This window comes from Spermophilus citellus (assembly GCF_964194105.1).
Source record: "Spermophilus citellus genome assembly, chromosome: 2".
NCBI classification, from domain to species: Eukaryota; Metazoa; Chordata; class Mammalia; order Rodentia; family Sciuridae; genus Spermophilus; species Spermophilus citellus.
The window spans coordinates 20,052,842-20,071,707 of NC_138183.1; the positions used below are offsets into that span (position 1 = coordinate 20,052,842).

The 18,866-nt window shown below is 58.8% G+C and overlaps 2 protein-coding genes across 6 annotated transcripts in view; both read left to right on the plus strand.

Moving 5' to 3' along the window:
* Positions 1-2,701, plus strand: part of WHRN (whirlin) — an 85,035-nt gene extending 82,334 nt beyond the window's left edge. For both annotated transcript variants that reach the window (XM_081264762.1, XM_081264763.1), the window contains 3 exons: positions 795-976; positions 1,475-1,597; positions 1,946-2,701. In XM_081264762.1, the coding sequence (XP_081120888.1) occupies positions 795-976; positions 1,475-1,597; positions 1,946-2,128 (488 nt within the window). In that variant the 3' untranslated portion in view covers positions 2,129-2,701. The remainder of the gene's footprint in view (positions 1-794; positions 977-1,474; positions 1,598-1,945) is intronic.
* A 2,758-nt stretch (positions 2,702-5,459) lies between these two features.
* The window catches only part of AKNA (AT-hook transcription factor), a 43,907-nt gene continuing 30,500 nt past the window's right edge, over positions 5,460-18,866 (plus strand). For 3 of the 4 annotated variants that reach the window (XM_081274332.1, XM_081274334.1, XM_081274335.1), the window contains exons 1-2: positions 12,606-12,756; positions 17,970-18,334. In XM_081274332.1, the coding sequence (XP_081130458.1) occupies positions 18,082-18,334 (253 nt within the window). In that variant the 5' untranslated portion in view covers positions 12,606-12,756; positions 17,970-18,081. Of the gene's footprint in view, positions 5,522-9,508; positions 9,656-12,605; positions 12,757-17,969; positions 18,335-18,866 lie in introns of those variants that run through there. The other variant, XM_081274333.1, reaches the window with a different exon arrangement.

Consider the following 18,866-nt stretch of genomic DNA (forward strand, 5'->3'; position numbering starts at 1 on the left):
GCGCCTGCACAGCTGTCCCTGGGACTCAGACCTGACCCGCCCACTCCAAAGCGCATTCTTAACCTGGAGTCCAAACTCTGGGGCCACTTAGGAAAGCAGCCTGGTGGCCTGAAGAGCCAGAGGGCGTACTCCTGCCACTTAGCTCAAGCCCCACTGGGGCTGGGATCCAGGCCAGGTGTGGCAGACCATCCTTTTTTTTTTTTTTTTCTTGAGACATTAAAAACTTCTATATTTTTTTAACATGAAATGTCCTAATTTTTGTTTGTTTTGCAGTCCTGGGGATGGAACTCAGGACCTCACACACACTAGGCAAGCGCTCAACCACTGTTAGTCCCACCCCATCTTGTTTTAATTTTTGAGACAGTGTCTAAGTTGCTGAGGCTGGACTCGAACTTATGATCCTCCTGCCTCAGCCTCATGAGTGGGTGGGATCAGGTCCCCTAATTTGGATACATAGTCCCTCACTACAAATAAACAACAGAACCAAGCAGGCGACCTATGTCCGAGGGCTGAGTTTGTCTGCTGACCTGTTTTTAATCATTTTACTAGTGGCTGAGAACTGGGAGGTCAGCAGATGTCCCCAGAGTAGCGACCTTCAGGCCAGGACCTGTTGGAGGGCAGAGGGTCCAGGGGAGGAGGAGCGGTGAGGAGTGTCCTTGCCCCTTCCCCTCCATCCCTTCCTTCCTCCCTCCAGCTTTGCCTGGAGAATTACCCCCGCCTTCCAGCCTTCAGCTCCATCACCGCCTCCAGGAAGCCCTCTCTGACTGCTGCCATCCTCCTGTCCCTACCCCCAGCAGCCTCCACGCTCTCCCAGCTCTCGGACAGTGGGCAGACTCTTAGTGAGGACAGTGGCGTGGATGCCGGAGAGCTGGAGGCCAGTGCCCCAGGCAGAGGCAGACAGATGGCTTCCACCAAGAACAAGAGTAGCAAGGAGCTGCCGCGGACGGAGAGAGCCACCGAGGGGGCCACCAAGCCGGTGAGTGGGGGCGTGGTGCCGAGGTCAAGAGGAGGTGCCCAGGTGCAGAATAGGAGGCCCACGGGACAGGGTGCAGCTTGCAGGGACCACCAGGGAGGCGGTGAGTGCCATCACCAGAGAATGGATATTCGGAGGGGTTCTCCAGGTACCTGGAGGCCCATTTCAAATCCCACCTTTGCCCTCGCCCTGGGTGACTGAGTGCTGAGGCTGGTCCAGGACCTTTGAGGGGACTCCCCTCTGCTCTGACATGTCATGGAGGCTGAGACAGGCCTTGGGGTCAGACAGCCTGGACTCCAGTCCCTGCCACACTGGGCAGTCAGTGGCGAGCCCCAGGTTTGCAGGGACTCAGGAGCCGAGGATACCCACTGCACACTGGAGGCTCCCCACACAGGATGGAGTCTGAACCCTGTTGGTCCAGGGGTGTGTTTTGGCCCAGCCCTGTCCCCAACCAGGCCTGTCCACTGAGAAGGCTTGTGGTCACCTTCCTTACACCTGCAGCCTGGACTCCTGGAGCCTACGTCCACCCTGGTCCGCGTGAAGAAAAGTGCAGCTACCTTGGGCATCGCCATCGAGGGTGGCGCCAACACACGCCAGCCCCTGCCTAGGATTGTCACCATTCAGGTACACCCAAGGGTCCCTGCTGACCATCTTTATACTCCTGAGGGCCCGTATCACAGGATCCCTGGGGGTTTGCTGCTATCCTGAGGTGACAGCATCCAAGGACAGCCCCTGCTCGGGCACTGGGACTCCTCGAGGGCTGTGGGCAGGACAGCAGGAGGACATCGACCCACTCTGCTCTGGCCCACTGGACCAGGCCTAGGAAGCTCGCCTCACCTGTGCTGGGTGGCAGCAGAAGCCGGGGGGTGGCTGCTGGTTGGCAGTGTCAGGCTGCGCAGGGGGTGGTCAGAGCCAGGCCTGCCTAACACTCAGGTGCCCCATGTGACCCCTGCCCTGTGTCTCACTCTGCAGCGAGGCGGGTCGGCCCACAACTGTGGGCAGCTCAAGGTGGGCCACGTGATCCTGGAAGTGAATGGGCTGACGCTCCGGGGCAAGGAGCATCGGGAGGCTGCCCGCATCATCGCCGAGGCCTTCAAGACCAAGGACCGTGACTACATCGACTTCCTGGTCACCGAATTCAATGTGATGCTCTAGGGGCCGAGGCCTAAGGGCCTCCCACTACTGCCCAGCCCCGGGTCCCTCCCCTGTCCTGCCACTCTCAGGCTCCTCGAGGGGGAGGGGCTGCGTGGCCTGGGTGGCAGGAAGGCGTCCCCCCTCCCTCCCGGCCCACTGCTCCAGAACTGGGGGAAAAGGGAACTGGGCAAGGCCGACAGATGGCAGGTCAGAGTTGGGGTGTCGGGGACACGGTGGGCGCTCAATACGAGAGGTTCTGGGAAGGAAGACAGAAGAGGAAGGGCAGAGGGCCTGCTTCCATTGGCTGGAGGGTGGCACTCCTGTCCCCAGCCAGCTAGCACCCAGCTCACCCCCAGATCCTGAGCCTCTGGAGCAAGGACACAGGAGAACTCGGACACGGCTTCCTTCGGGGGCATCTTGCAGGACCTTCAGTGCCACAAACAAGCATCAAGCCCGCCCCCACTCACACCCTTCCTCCTGGCTCCTCTCCCCACAGTATTTATTATTTATTTCCTCCCCGCACTCCAGGGGACCCCACAGCCCCAGCTTCCCACCCCCCAGCCTGTCCCGGAGGCCTTGCAAATGACCAGCAGGGTCAGTGTATTTATATACAGAGCTTACGACTTTAATTTTTCAATAAAGAAATCTGAACAAGGTTAGGGCCAGAGTGCTGTGTGGTCGGCCTGGGTGGCTGGGTTCTGAGTGCTCGATGTGGAGGGGTACGCAGGACAGGTGGAAAGCACAGTGCCACCTTGAAACCCCTGCCCCATGGCTTAGTCTGGGATACATGGCGGGGTGGGCAGGGGCGCCCAAGCCTCATCTGCATCTTGAAGTACTTACTTGAAGGTTTGAGGATAAAACTTAAGTATGTAGAAATAATATTTTTAGAGTAAAACAGGCATAGCATGATGCAGAACCCAGCAAGCATGGATTTCTGGCTGCAGGTCGACTCCCCCGGAAGCTGACTCAGCCCAGGATTTACATGCAAGTGATTTATTAGGGAGCTGCTCCCAGGGGAAGCAGGACAGGGACAGCAGGAAGCTGTCCCAGAGGACAGCTTCCGCTTTACCCACTGGGACCCTGGAGTGTAAGGGAGACCTGCAGTGGTAGCCACTCAAGGCAGGGCTGGGCTTCTATGCCTGCCCGTCCTTGGGCGAGACGGTGAACACCCAGTCACCTCTGCTGTCTCCTGCCCGCTCGGGCCCAGCAGTTCAGCAGTCAAGGGCAGTGGGTGTTAGAGGCTCAGGTTGGGGAGGATGAAGGAAACGGCGTAGGGGCTCAGGGCCAGCCCCAGTGCCCATTTCCTCCTGTCCAGGAACTGACTGGTGAAGGAAAGGTGTAAGAAGTCCTACTTTGCCCAGCCCTTTGTCCAGATCTCCGGGTGGTGGTGGGGTAGTTATGGAGCACTGGTTCCGGGGTCTTGTTCAGAATCCTACTCTTGGCTGTCCCCGTTCCCTTTCCAGCTGGGCAAACCACCTGAGCCTCCAGCCCTTTCAAGGGGCCTTGTTTGCCCTTTCCCTCCCACAGGGTCTGTTACACTGCAGGTAATAGCCCTGTCCCACTGCAGGGGGGCCAACCCCATGGTTACAGGCGAGTGATTTCACCTGAGCCCCGAGGGTCCTATAACATATAGGGTGGGCTGAATAATAGACCCCTCCCCCCCCCAAAGAACTAGATCCCCACTCCTGGAACCTGGGAGCAGCACCTCAGCCAGCAGTTGCAGATGTGGGAGGGAGTCAGAGGGACATTTGATGCAGAAGAGGAGAGGGGCTGGGCTGAGGGGAGCAGGTGCAGCAGAACCCTTTGAAGATGAAGGACAGACTCAGGCGCTAAGGGGTGCTGGCGGCCATGGGCAGCCAGAAGCCAGATGCTTCTCCCTGCAGAGAACCCACCCAGTGGTCCTGACTTTGGACTTCTGACCTGTCTTTGTAAGAGAACAAATGCATACTGTTCAGAGTCACCAAAAGTGGTAGTTGTCACAGCAACTGAAGGACACTGATACCATGGGGACAGTGCCACTTCCCTGCAGGGGAGGTGGGATGACATGTGGGGCTCAATCTCTGGACCAACATCGACCCTGGGGAGAGGATTCCAGGAGCCGCTGGCCTTGTGAATGCCGTACTTCCGGGGGCCCAAGCCCTGGTGTGCCTACGCTGAATGGAGAGCTCCAAGGTCACTGGTTAGCAATGTGACCTGCTCTGTGAACTCCAGCACGGTGGTGATGTCCCTGCCTTGAATCCACCATCTCCTCACTTGGTCCAACCGTCAGGGAACAGACGGACAGACCCCTCCAGAATTCCTGGGCCTGACTCTAGTGCTGCTATCCATTGGGTGTGTGGGTTTCTCCCTGCTGTGGGTCTCTAAACCCAAAAGCTGCATTTCAGGTGGTTTGGAAAGATCAAATTGCTCAAGGCACACAGATAGGAAGGGCAGGTTTGGACTTGGAGGCCTGAGGCCCAGGCCTGCTCTTTCCACAACACAAAGCCCCAGGACAAACACCTGCCCTGGTGTCCCACCCCCCTTGGTACTGGGGATTGAACTCAGGGGCACTTGACCACTAAGTCACATCCCCAGACCTATTTTATTTAGAGACAGGGTCTCACTGAGTTGCTTAGCACGTCTCCCCATTGCTGAGGCTAGCTTTGAATTCCCAATCCTGCCTCAGCCTCCCAAGCAGCTGGGATTACAGGCATGGGCCACCGCGCCTGGCTGCCCTGGTGTCTTTTAAAGGACCAATAATCCCGGGAGGCATGAGGTGTCAGAGGTCCACCCAGGCCATGGACTTGTGGCCCTGACATCTTTATACATGATGCCAAAGGTGGGGAGTGGATGGTGGAGAGTCTCCAAGGTTATGAGTCACATTTGTGGCAGTTCAGTGGCAGTAAGTGGCACAAGAGCCTAGTTCAGTTTGACACCCTATAATACGGCCATTATTCAAGGTGCGCTTTGGGGGGACAGTATTGTCCTGAAGTCACTGCGCGATCTCGATCTCGGGCAGTTATTGTCCCTCTCTGGCCCAGGAAAGTTTATTGCTAGTTATTAAGCAGTCTATTTCAGCCATAAGCTTGTGATTTCTTCCTCCGGGTGGCTCCGTGCGATAATCTCCTCGGGGACTCCCCGGGGCACTCCAGTCGGAAGCAGCAGCCTACCAGAAAGAAGTGAGCTTTTCAGTCCCGAGCCGCGAGCCGGATCCCCCGAGTCCCAGTCCCTGGGGGCGGGCCGCAGCAGCCGCCTCCCTGTGATTGGTGGATCTTCACGAGGCTCCGCCCCCAGGCCCCGCCTCCCGCTGCCGTGGGTCGGCCGCAGGGAGCTAAGAGGCGGCCGTCCCGCCCCGCCGCGCCCCGCCCCGCGCGCGGATTGGAGGCCTTTGTTTGCCGCTCAACTCCAGGAAACCTCCCGCGCGGGTCCCAGCAGGTGAGGCGCTGGGAGGAGCTGGGGGCTTCCTGCCGGGCGCGGCCCCTCGCGGGCCTCAGTTTCTCGGCCTGGACAAGGGGAGGGAGGCCGGACTGCGGCGGTGGGCTCCCTCCCCAGGGCCCGCGCTGCTCTGGGTCTTCCCCACGTGGAAACCCCGCGCGCCGCGGGCGGAGATGGACTGCGGCCCTGGGAATGGGCGCGGTCCCGGGGACGCGTCTCCGCCCTCGGGCCTCAGTCTCCACCTCCGCAGAGTGGGGGCGTCGGCCGTTTGCCCCCGGCTGGGCCGATCGCAGGGAGCGAAGGGGTCCCCGGGGAGCCGGGGGTGGTCCTTGGCGGGCAGCGGGGGCCGGAGGCGTGGCCCGAGTCGCTGTGGTTACCGGGGAGGTGGGGCTTTGCAGTTCTGGGATTTGTGCGAGGTTGGTTCACCCGGCAACGGCCCGCGCAGCCCGGCGGCTCCGAGCCGCGCTCCCTCCCCGGACGCCTAACGCAAGTTTCTTTTCCTCTTTTTTTTTGGCAGGGGGAGGGAGGGAGAGCAAGGCCTAGCGTGCAGTGGGCAGTCTGGACAGTGATAGGAGCCGGAACGAACAGCAGAACTAAGGCCAGTCACCTCTTGGTACACACCAGGGGACGGAGGCCCAGAGAGGAGGCCAGCTTGCCCAAGGGCGCACTGCGGGGAAGCGTCCTGGGACTGCCGCCTGCCGCTAGCAAAACCAGAGCCTGCTTGCTGGGTTGATCTTGGACGTGACTTTTCCAATGCTCCTTTCCCAGGCTTTAGTTGAAAGAAGTGACAGCGTGGAGCAGATCCTTACTCAGGTTTAAAAACCTTTTGCTTCTGAATGAGAAAGTTGGAAAGGAGGGTTGCTGATAGCAAGCCCAAGCTATTTTAGGGCTGAGAAAAGAAGCTGCAATGAAAAGAGACTTTGTTCTTCTGTTCTTGTAGATCAGAAGAAGGAATGGACTGAAAATGAAGCATAAAGGGCTAAGATTAGATACAGACAGGGACTTCCCAAAATAATTTTCCAGGTGCCTCCTGTGGAATTGGTGGGTTTCACTTTTTGACTTTTTTTGTTAGGCAAACAGAATTGGTGCCCGTGGATTGGGGGCGGGGGCTGCGGGCCCCTAAGTCTGGTTTACCTACTGTCAGTGGGATGGAACCTATGGTGTTCTGGGGACTGCGTTCGGGTTTATCCCCACAGGCAGTCTCTGCTCTTTCGTGGGAGGAAGAAGGTGCCCACGCCTCCCAAAGGCCCTCTGGTTTGCATTTGAAACATGTGATTGAGGCTGTTTCGAGGGGATTTCATCAGCCCCCACCGTGCCCGCAGACTCCGCCTCCCGAGGTGCAAGGGCTGGGATTTCCAGCGACTGGGGCGGGACCCAGGCTGAGCTGTCAGCTGGGAGGGTGTTTTGGGAACCCTTTTGCCACGGACATTTCAGTGCACCCCAGGAGGGAGCAGGAGGAAGAGGGAGTTTAAAGCCTCCACAGGGCCCCTGAGTGCCAGGTCCTCCAGCTCCCAGAGCCTCGCTGTCCCCTCTGTGAGATGGGCAGGGCAGGGCTTACCTGAGCACCTCCTAAGGCTGGAGTGGGTGGCATCTGGCATCCTGGACAGCTTTTGCTCCCACGTTCCAAGGTCAGCCCAGAGAAAGGAAGGGCTGGTGACGACAATGTTTCTGACCACAATGAGTGCTGGCTTCTAGCCTCTGCCTGGGTTCTACTGCAAGGAGGTCTAGGAAGGCGGGAGCTCGCCTCTGTTTTGTCCCCACTGTCATTCCCCAGTGCCCAGTACAGAGCCCTACTAGATTCTGACATTTCATTTCATGATATTGCCTTGAAGTAGATGTAATTGTTGCCCCCATTTTACAGACAAGAAGCCTGAGGTTCAGAGAGGTTAAGTCTGAAGTCACTCAACTCTTCTCTAGAGTTAGCCTGTCTTGACTTTGGGATGCGCAGGGGTGTGGAAGCTGATGGTGCCCCTCTACCCAGGGCTGTGTTCAGTAATTTCATGTTGGTGGCTTGAAATTGGCCATGGTGAGGTATGTACACTAGGGAAATCAGTAAATAACACAAGGGGCCTTTTTCTTGTCCTTTTTTGTTTTTCAATAGCTGTATGCAAAGTGCCCTAAGGGGGACCTCCAGCCCTGCTTCTACAGAGTGGCTGGGATTGGGGGTTCCTGGCTGTTCAGGGGCCTGACCCCCACAGCAGTGTACTTTGGTCAGGCAGCCTGAGAGCCATGGGGCTCAGTCCATAGTGTGAGTCACAGTGGTGGCCCCCTGGCCCAGGAAGAGACTGCTGTGAGCCCAGACTCCAGGCCAGAATGACTGGCCTTGAGCCTCCAGGTGACCGGAGCCCTCAGTGGTCTTTCACAGGCGAAATGCCTGACCAGGATGGTATCCCAGGAGAGTTGCCCAGCAGCCTGCGTGAGGCATTGCAGGCTGAGCTCAGGGGGCGCTGGGAGAGGCTCACGGCAGCCCTGCTCCACGCAGGCCCCCTGTGCCCCGAGTGGAATCACATCTTCTTGTTGCTGTCCCTGCTCACCCCAGGGAAGCCTTGTCCTCGGTGTCCATGAGGCCATCAGAGGTCTGGAAGCAAAACCAGCTGAGGTCTGAACCACCCGCTCAGGACCCAGGCCCTCCTGCCCCAGATGCCCGGACCCTCCTCCCACCCGCCTGCTGTCCCCTCTGGACCCTGCTGTCCCCTGCCAGGTGCAGCCAGACTCCAGTGTGGTTGTCAAATGAGACCCCAGGGCTGCTCCCACACCAACCCCAGGTCCTTGCCAGCACCTCCCTATTTTGGGAGAGAGACAGGGATTAAAGCCATAACGGAGCCCAAGTGTCAGTCTCCTTGGAGTCCTGGGATCACAGCCAAGGACTAACGATTGGGGGGAGGAGTCAGTGCCTCAGTCTGCTGGGCACAGAATCACGAGCCACTCAAGCAGGAACAAAACTTTATTTTTGAAAAAGCCGCCAATACTCCGTAAGCAAGCCAAAAACCGGTCCACCCACGCGCGCCTACCGGAACCGGCCCCTCCCCCACCTCCCCCGGAATTCCCTCCTACTATCCTTCCCCAACCAATGGGAACTCTCCAGGAGTCCCGTAACATGAGTCCCGTAGCAGGCCAAGGTGAACAGCAGGAGTCCAAATTCCATATGAATGTAAATCTTAACATAATCATATCATCTCAATGGCTAGCTGGCGTCACCTTACAACCGAAAGTGCCATGCATCATATTATTTGCTTGTGGCTCCTAGCAGTCAGAGTCCTAGGGGCTCCACTCAGCCCCTTTAAGTAAGGAATTAATCTGGAGGATAATTATTTGTGGATACAGACCAGCTCTGCCCCTAGTGTGCTGTATGACTTCAGGCAAGTCATATAACCTCTCCCGCCTTCTCCCCTCTATCACATGCATGATTACTTAGGAAGGTCCAATGACACAACTTGTCATGCTCCAGAATGCTGAGTGGGTGGGACTGGAGCTGATTGCTCCTTTCCTTTCTGTGATTTCCACAGGACCATGTGCTTGCTGTGTAGTGGCCGTGTATGCATAGAGTGTGCACAAGACCCTGGACGCAGAGGCGGCGGCGGGGGGGGGGGGGGGGGGGGGATGTTCCAAGCATAGTAGATGTTCATCTGATGCTTATGTTCAAGCAACTGTTAGTTTTAGAAAATATGCGTAATGAAAAGGTGAACTTCCCTACAAATCACCTAGCGATAATCTCTGTAAACATCTTCTTTCTCCCTTTTTCCTTGTCTCCCTGTCTTCTTCCATGTTTTACTGTATTTTCTTTCCCTTTAGTGGACTCAGACTTGATACGTATCACTTTATATCCAGCTCATTTGCTGAACGCATCATGATTTTTCACCCCATTTTTATTCCTCTGTAGCATGCCCATGGTGGCTCAGAGTATCCCTTTGAGTGGAAATAGAATTCATTTCATGGATCCCCTTTTGTTGGACACTGAGGTTGTTTCTAACCTTCTCATCTCTGCAGGCCTCAGTCATGAAGTGATGGAGACGGCACTTTCTGGATCTGGACAGCCTGGCTGAAGTCCAGGCTCCTCGCCCGTGAAACATCTGCCACCTTGGATTGGCCCAGGACTGAGAAGTGAAAACAAGTCCACGCAGGAGTATTAACAAGGTATTGAAGCCTCGCTGTTAGCAGTGCGTCCTGGTATATGCACTTTTTTGGTTTGATTTCTTGAAAAGCATTAATTGTGGTGCACACGGGTGCTCACCCTCCTTGTGACCTGTGCCTCAGTTAGCCAAGGGAGGCCTGTTTCCTCCCTTCTTGAACTACTCAGGGTGGGGACATCATTTCTAGCTGGGTCACTGGCCCCCAGGACTAGTTTGGGGGCACCAGGAGATGGCAGCGTTTCCCTCCCCTTGGGAGGGTGGACTGTGCCTTTTAGCATATGGGATTCAAAACCAAGCCACATGAGTGTTTCACCAAGACCAAAGGCATCGTTGTGAGCAGTTGCTGTGGGCACTTGGCCAACAACCGTAGGCCCATGACCTCATTTATCACCCTCAGAACCATGGAAAGTCAGTATCCATTTTACAGATAAAGGAATCTGGGGTTCAGTGTGGTTAAGTGACTTTCCTGAGGCCACACAGCTTCCAGAGGGAAACCTGCAGTTTCCATTTGCCCACAGGCCCTGTGCCCTTGCGGCTGCCCACCGGCATGGCAGTGCTGCCCGTGGGGCAAATATATCGAAGAACCCCGGAGGTTTAGAGTTAGAAGATAATCTCTGATGGCCTCAGAGAGAATCTCTAAATCCTGGTTCTAAGAAGGGAAGACTCTTGTCCTGGCTCTCCCAGGTGGGGTTGGCTCTGGACTTCCAGGACACTCCTGAAACCCTCACCTGACTCCCTGTGGATTTTAACTACTGGGGTCAGCTCAGCAACTGAACTGGGGGTGGGGCCTTCCCAGGGCAGGGGGAGGCTGCAGGCCTGGGAGGGGCCAGAGACAGAGCAGCACAGCAGGTCGGGGGTTGCCACCCCAGCTCCCCCAGGAGGCAGTGAAGCCCCGTGGCTGCCCCCCATCCCCCGGGCCTGAGGACAAGGTGTGAGGGTTGGCTGTCCAGGGCTCAGTGGGTCAGCAGCTGTGGCTTCCCGTGTCCTGGGTGTGCCCTAGGCTGTGTGAGCAAGGGCAGGGACGAGGGACAGCAAGCCTTGGGGTTCTAAGAGCCTACACCCCAGTGCTAAGGCTGCCCCTGAGAGGGGCTTGGCTGATCCGGGGGCCTCGGGGGTGGGCGCCTGCCGGAGGAGCCACCTGGCCTGGCTGGCAGGGCTGCCGCATTAATGAGCAGGGAGGGTGGTGGGTGATTGGCAGCAGTCGGGGAGCCCGCCTCTCTCACAGTGGCCCACGGGGGCCTCCTCGGGGTTTGGCTCAGCTCCATGGTGGGCTGGGGCTGGGCCTGGAGCCCGCCAGCCAGATGTGGGTGAGAGGCAGAGGAGCCATGGTGCGGGCTGGGAGAGGGGCCTGTGCAGCCCGGCTCTGCCGCACACACCACTGACCTCCCCCACCCCCCTCAGCAGACACTCACTGCTGGGGACGGTGTGCCAGGCTGGAGGAGAGGCCGTCCCGCCCAGCCCTTGGAGGGCACTGGAGCCTTGGGCCTCAGTAGCACTGGCCGCAATGGTAGTGAGCTCACTGAACTCGGGCTGAGCTGCTCTGGGTCCCCTGCCCTGCGCTCGGCGGGTGTTGCCTCAGCTCTACGGTGGCTACTCCTAGCCCTGCCAGAGACTTAGGCTTAAAGAAGGTCAGAGGTCACAGCCAGTAGGAAGTGGGGCTGGGACTTGGGCGCAGGTTGGGATTGCCTTCTCTCCAATGGAGACACCACTGTCCGTCACCTGGAGGCTTTGGGACAGCTGTGAGGGCTGTTCTGCTTGTTTCTCGAGCCTCTCTGGATAGAGGGTGGGGCAGCACTGGGAGCTGGCACCGTGGACCAGCCCTGCCCCTCTCCACTGACCCCGTGCCCCCCTCCACCGTGGCTCCTGACCCCCTGGCTGGCCCCGCTGGCCTCGGGCCAGCCCCCCCACACCCGGCTCTCCGTGGCCCCGGCTCTCCGTGGCCCTCCTGCGGCTTGCTCCGACTTCCACCCCTGTGGCTCTCACAGCCCTTCCTGCCCATCCCAGGCCTCCTCCCCAACCTGCTGCTCTTCGTCCCTCGGGTTTTCCACAGGACAAGTCCCAGCCACCTGGACCTTGGAAGTTATAGGTGACCAGAGGCAGACTCTGCTGCTCAGGGGTGAGCCCCGGTGTCAGAACTGGTCACCCTGCGCCTCCCCACTCTGTCCCCTGCACACCTCTCTAGCTTCTTGGCTGTGTGTCCCCAGGGCAGCGGGGCAGTGCTCCACCTGCACTGTGTGTGCCATACACCTGGCACCTGGCGCGCTCAGGGGGCGCCCGCTGGGCAGCCTGGGGAAGGATGGCAGAGCCACTGGATAAATCTGTGCCTGGACCCCTGGGGAGCCCCCCAGGGGCACTTACAACAGGGAAATCCACCAGCTCAGCCAGGTCCCTACCTCCATGGTGGCTGTAGCCACATTAGGGTGAGGCTGTTGCAGAGGTGAGGAGTCTCATGCCCCCCTGGGGAGTGTCCAGGCCCAGCCTGGATCCTGTTGTCATTTGGAAAACAGTATTGGAGTTGGAAGGTCCCCAGGGAGCATCCAATCTAAGCCCCCACTGTACAGTCGGCCAAGGTCACGGGAAGAAAGGGGTCACGGGAGGAAAGGGATCACGGGAGGAAAGGAGCCACGGAAGAAGCAAGCAGAGGATAGAGGCTTCAGGCCTCCTCCCTGGCAGCTGTGTGACCTTGGCCAAGCCTCTAAACTTCTCTGGGCCCCAGTCTCCCAGTCTGTACCTGGAGGCTAGTGTGTAAGATGGTCCCAAGCCTGTGACATCAGAAGATCCGGTGAGCACCTCTCCAGGGCAGCGCAGACCCACTGTTGAACTGCAAGGGGTTAAGCGCCTGGGCTCTCGCTCTGCACCGCGAACCCCTCCTTCTGACAAACACTTGTAGGAAATCAGGCGGGCGCTTCCTGCCGAGGGAGGCAGGCAGGCGGTGGCCTCAGCTGCGCGGGGCGGGGAGAGGTGGGGAGAGATGCTGTCTGTGAGCAGCTTGGGCTGCCTGGCAGAGGCTGGTGAGGGCGCGACGGAGCAGGGGGCTCCCTGCAACAAAGGCCTCCCAGGCAGGTCCTCTGAGCCCCAGCTGCAGGACGGTGGATCCCCAGCGAGGTAAGGAGGGAGGGCTGGCGGGAAGGACGGCTTCCCTGGACCGGCCAGTCCGGAGCAGACTCCAGGACAGCCGCCCGGACCAGCCCAGCCAGGAAGTTGCGCTGTGGCAGCTGTTACCACTTCTCCAGGGCTTAGGGGGGCCGGGCCAGGCGAGGGTGGACTTGAGGGCTTTCCTCTGGCTCGGGGTGCAAGAGTCCAGGCCCAGCCTGGATCCCGTGTCCAGTGAACCTGGATGGTGCTCTCCCTCCGTGCCTAGGCGTCCCCTCCTGCACATGCTGAGTTGGTACTCTGGGTCACCAAGGGGCCTCAGACACGTGGGGTGGGGAGCAGCCAGAGGCAGCGGGGATCCCCCCAGGAGTGGCCCTTTCTGCCACATAAGGGCAGGCAGAGAGCCCAGGGGTGGTGAGGGCAGAGTCCCCGACACCAGGGCCCCTTCCTCTTTCTCTGCAGCCCTGCTGCTCCAGGGCTCTGGGGGCAGTGGGTGTGTTCAGAGGCAGTGGCCCATACTTCTTTGAGGACCAGCTTCTGCGCAGCCCGAGGCCAGCCCTGGAGAGCAGTGGTCTGTGCCTGCCCGCTGACCAGGCTGCTGAGCTCCATGGCCAGGTCTCTTGCAGGACCCAGCTGCTGGCTATGGGGCTGGGCCGGGGAGTCTTCCTTACCCTTCCTCCTGCTCCCCCACAAGTCTGGTGGCTGCTGTTCCCCAGTCCTCGCACCAGAGCACCCTGGCACAGGCTGTGAGTCTCGCCACGGCCTGCTGCTTGTCTGCGCCTCTGTTTCCTTATGTGGGAGGAGTCAGGGTGGGGCGAGAGCAGGGGCTGTCCCTGGCTGGATGGGAAGGGGCTTCAGAGGGTACGAGGCGTGGATGGGCATATGCACAGGAGCACCCTGGAATCGGATGGCACGAGCCAGGGAGGGGGGACTCAGTTTTGGAATGGCTGAGAGCCCCTCTGTGTGGGTTGTGGGGAAGAGGAATCTGACCTGTGATCTTTCAACTGGAAGATCACAGGGGTCCGTGGGAGGTTAAGGAGGTGACATGGATATGGGGAGCAGATTTGCAGAAAGGAGGTGGTCTCTCCAGGGCACCTGGGACCCTGAGTCTGAAGGCCCAGTCCTTGGGGGCCTTAGTCCTGACAGGGCTGGTCCTCCTAGAGTCGGCTTCTAGCTCAGGTTTGGCAGAAAGAGCAGCCACCTCACCATGCCCCCCTGGAGGCTGTCTGCTGCGCCCTGCCTTTGTCTGTCTCCTGAGGACCCTGCCTCTAGTTCTCAAGTTCAGCTCATGCTTTGGACCCCGTGCCTTTGCCTGTGCTGTTCCCTCTGCCCAGAATGCCTTTCCTCGCTCTCCCCTAAATCTGCTTTGTCCCTGAAGCCCACCCCAAAGCTTCCTCCTTCAGTGACCCTTCTGTATTGTCTCCTTCCTGTCCTGTATGAAATTTTGGAAAGCTTCTACTCTTTTCTGTATTCCTTGTGTGTCTTTTTGGCGGAGGCGGGGTTGGGGGGGGTACTGGGGATGGAACTCAGGGGCACTTGACCATGGAGCCCCATTTTATTTAGAGACAGGGTCTCGCCGAGTTGCTTAGGGCCTTACTTTTGCTGAGGCTGGCTTTGAACTTGCGATCCTCCTGCCTCAGCCTCCTGGGCCACTGAGATGACAGGCATGGGCACCGCGCCCGGCTCCTTGTGTCTTTAGTAGTGCCTGGCCTCCAGTAGGTAGGAAGTCCCAGGATTTTTTTTTTTTCTTAATTGATTGGTACCCACCGGGCGCTCAGTATGGATCTTTGGTCCTTTGAATTGGGACCCGAGGGAGGCGGGGGATGACAGTTCTGAGGCCCTTAGGAGCTGAGGTGTCCTTAGCCCTATCCCTGCTTCCCTGCCTGCCCAGCAAGGCCATGCCCTCTGGGCAGCAGCCAGGGCGTGGTGCTTTCTGTGTGACAGTGAGGACAGTTTCAGCCCAGACGCATGCCAAGAGTGGCAGCAGCACGGGCACCTGATGCCCACTGGGCAGCACATGATGGGCACTGCTATGTGCTGGTTGACTGACTAGCTGACTGGCAGGTGCCGGGCTCAGTGGCACTGAGGGCTGTGTCTGGCGTGGTGGACACAGGTCTTGCCCAGGGAAGGCTCACAGACGCAGGGGCCTGAGGGGCAGGTGCAGACCTGCAGCCAGCCACTGCAGCGGCCTCTGACGTGCTGCGTCCCCTGGTCACAGTGAGATTTCTGCAGTGACTGAGTCATCCCAGAAGACAGGATGTTCCTCTTGGTGCACACAGAGGCCTCTGTGATTGGTCAGGCTGCTCTAGGCAGGGTTAGAAAAAAGCCCTTTAAAAAGTCAAAAAACCACACGCCTCCCCGGGCCCCTTCCTGGGCTGATCTTTTAACTGAAAGATCACAGGGGTCTGTGGAAGGTTGAGGAGGTGACATGGAGACATAGAGACAGGGAGCAGATTTGCAGAAAGAGGGGTGGTCTCTCCAGAGCACCTGGGGACCCTGAGCCTGAAGGTCCAGTCCTGGGGGGCCTTAGTCCTGACAGGGCTGGTCCTCCTGGGGTCAGCTTCCACTCAGCCAGTGACAGCAGCTGCCTCTGATGTGCTGCATTTCCTGGTGACAGTGAGATTCACAGGGGGCTCAGAGGGAGAAGCAGCAGGTAGTGGGCAGCACCTGCTGCCCCTGTTCCTGTGTGTGGCGGAAACCAGGAAAGGCCAGCGAGCTTCCGAGGGTGGGCCCTGCCCAGGCCTGGCTAGGTGCAGTTCCTGGCCATCCCCAGGCAGAGAGAGCCAGGCTCTCTGCGGTTGGACCCAGGCATCCGCATGCCCAGAGGGTCCTCACACACACTCAAGGTCAAGGTCACTGCCAAGGAATCCCGGCGGCCCACAGCTCCTGGAGATATTTCATCTAATACACGTAGTGTATTGGCACAAGGTTATATACGGGAAGTAATAAAAAAATATATTCTTACTGATGGGTTGTATGATCAAAAATAAAAATCAGTAGCCCACTGGGCCAGGACTGATGGTCACAAATTGTGCCCGGGCACTGACCAGCTGGGTGATCTTGGACACATCACTATTCTCTGCTGAGCTTCAGGGTTTTTAGATATTTTGTTCACTTATTTCCATGTGGTGCTGAGCATGGAACCCAGTGCCTCACATGTGCCAGGCAAGCGCTCCACCCCTGAGCCCCAGCCCCAGCTCCAGCTGCTGAGCTTCGGTTTTATCATTTGAAAGAAGTTCACCTGTGACAGGAAGCAGGGGAGGCAGAGAAGATGTCACATGTCCAGCCGGGCGGGCGGAGTGGGGACATCTTACGTGGTGAGGATGATGGGGCTGAGGGGCGACCCAAGGGGTGACAGGGAAGAAATTCTGGGGCTGCGCACTAGGGGCAGAGAGGAGGAAGGAGAAGCCGTGGGGCCCTGTCCCCGAGCTGGGGCAGCAGCCGAGCCGAGGGTCATTCCTGTGCTTACCCCGTCCTTGAGAAGTTGGCCTTTCCTGGGCCACACTGTTCCCTAGGGAGCTCTATGTCCAGAAATAGCCTCCTGTTCACTTTCTCAACTGAATGAAGCGAGGCTCCTGCCCTCTGTCTCGAGAGCCTGTCCTCGCACCCGCCTGGCCACAGCATGGAGGGGAGAGCCCAGGCCGTGGGCTGCACACCCACTTCCTCCTGGCCTGCCGGACCCCTGTGTGGCTTCGGGGCAGGCCCCTCCCCACTCTGGGCTGGTCCTCCCACCTATAGAACAGGCCTTTCCTGAGCCAGCCTGGGGCTGCCCCGCGGTGGAGGGTGGAGGGCTGGGGGCTCCCATGGCTGTGCTCCTGCTTGTTGGCCCTGCGCTCCAGTCCTGGCTCCCAGGGAGCGCTGGAAGGGGCTGGATGTAGGAGAGCGGGAAGCCGCAGAGGGAGAAGGGGAGGAGAGGAGACGCCTCCTCGGGCCACCATCCCCTTGACCAGGGTCCATCCCAGCTCTGGCCAGGCCTCCTGCTCCGCTTCACTCCCTCAGAGCAGCCAGAGGAACTGCCCAGGCCCACTGGGACACACTCTGTGCTGGACACAGGACCTGAGAGGCCCGCCTGGGGCTGTCTACCCCTTCCCTCGCCACTTTCCCTGCTGCCAGTGTCACCAGGCCCCAGTTACCCCAGTACGTGGGAGACCTCCCCTTGTCCAGAGCAGCACCCGCCAGGCTCATCCCTCCAGCCCTGGCCTGTGTCCCCTGGTCCCCTTGTCTGGAATGCCCTGTTAGTTTTTTCCTCTGTATTGAAGTGAGATGGATAGAACATACATCAACCACTTCGACGTGAGCAGTTCAGTGCCATTTAGTGTGTCCACTGCACTCGGTCGCCCTCCTCTGTACTTCCAGAACACTTTTGTCATCCCAAATGGAAACCCTACCTGTCAAGCAGTTCTGGACCATTCTCTCCCCTGCCCCTGCCCACCCGCCCTCCTCCTCTCTGTGTGTAGACCTGCCGTCTGGACACCCCTATAGGTGGCTTGGTGCACCACATGGCTTCAGTGTCTGACTTCCCTCACTTCGCATGGTGCAAGGGACCAGTGTCAAGACTGCAGCCCCCTTTAATCCCCCTCATTCCTTTTTGTGGCTGATTAATACTTCATTGTGTGCCGAAGCCACACGTAGTTTACCCATCCGTCCATCCATGGACACGGGTGCTTCTACCCTTGGGCCGCTGTGCCCAGAGCTGTGGACAGGTATGGGCCTGGGTTTGTTTGGGCGCCTGTTTTCAATTAGTTCACCCCCTGGGATGATCTCTTCAGCATTCCCCACTTTGAACCTAAATTCTCTTCCCCATTATAAATGGCAGTCACCACCTGTCACCTGGAGCTGTGCTGGCCTGGGCATCTCTGCTCCCCCAGGCTGCCAATCCTCCAGGGAGCAGGGCCTGTGTGTGGACCCTGGTCCACAGGGACAGTCACTGGATGGTCAGTGATAACAGTGACACCAGACACCTGTGGTTGGTGTGCTGGCCGCTGGTGTCCTTATCTAGTGTCCCAGGGAGTTTTATAAAACCCTAGAGGGAGATTCTTATCCCAGTGTGACCAATATATCAAGTGGAGACAAAATGTCTCTCCCAAGGTCCTGCAGCTTCAAGAGGATGGAGCGGGAGTGGACAGGGCCCGCTGGCCCCTGAGTCCTCCTGGTGACTTGCTCTTGTTCTGAACCAAGGAGGAGTCTCTAAGAATAACGTTGTCTCTTGATTGTGTCCCCCACAGGCCACAGGCAGGATGGCTGGTGCTGAGAAGAGCCTGCGGTGACTCTGGGGTCCCCAGCAGCAGCTCTGTCTCCTGAAGATGAAGCGGCGGAGGTGAAGTCCGAGCCAGGCTGATGGCCAGCTCGGGGACTGAGGTCCACTGGGCCGGGCCAGGCCTAGGGAAGGGGCCCCAGCAGCGGCGGCGCTGGGCCTGGGTTGAGGAAAAGGATGCAGAGAGGATTAACACTCGCGGCTGGGGGGACGGGCGGCCCTTCCCCAGTGCCGCCAGCCCCGAGCTCCTGGAGGACTTCCGCCTGGCCCAGCAGCATCTGCCACCCCTGGAGTGGGCCCCAGACCCGCAGGAGTCAGGAGGGTCTTCAGGAGAAGGTGAGTCTGACCCCCCCCTCCCACCCTCAGTGGTGTCTTGTCCCCAAAACATCCCGGCATCCAGGGAGTCGGGGAGCCTTGAAAGTTTTCATTTTATAATATAAAATCTATGACTCAAGACCTTAAATGACTTTAGCTGTGACACTGCACGTGGCATCAGACCCCCAAACACAAAAAAGAGGTGAAATGAACAGTTGCTCCGTATCCCACCCACGGAGAACCCCCATTTCCCGGGGCGCGGATGTGCAGACGTGATGGGACGTGGACCAGCGTTCCGCGTGCTCCTCGTCACCTGCCCCTTGTTAAGTCCTCCGCCCTCCCCACACCGCCACAAGCCACCCCTCACGCTGGCCTGGAGGTCCAGGTGTGTGTCCACGGCGGGACCTTCCACGCCCCAGGTGTCGTGGTGCTTCTCGTGTGATCATAAATGGCGGTGTCACCGGCTCCTCCTGGAACACCGGGGTCTGTGACACCTTTGGTGGTGGGAAGGCCTGGTGCAGGGGTTGTGTTCCCTTCGAGGCCTTGGACTCTC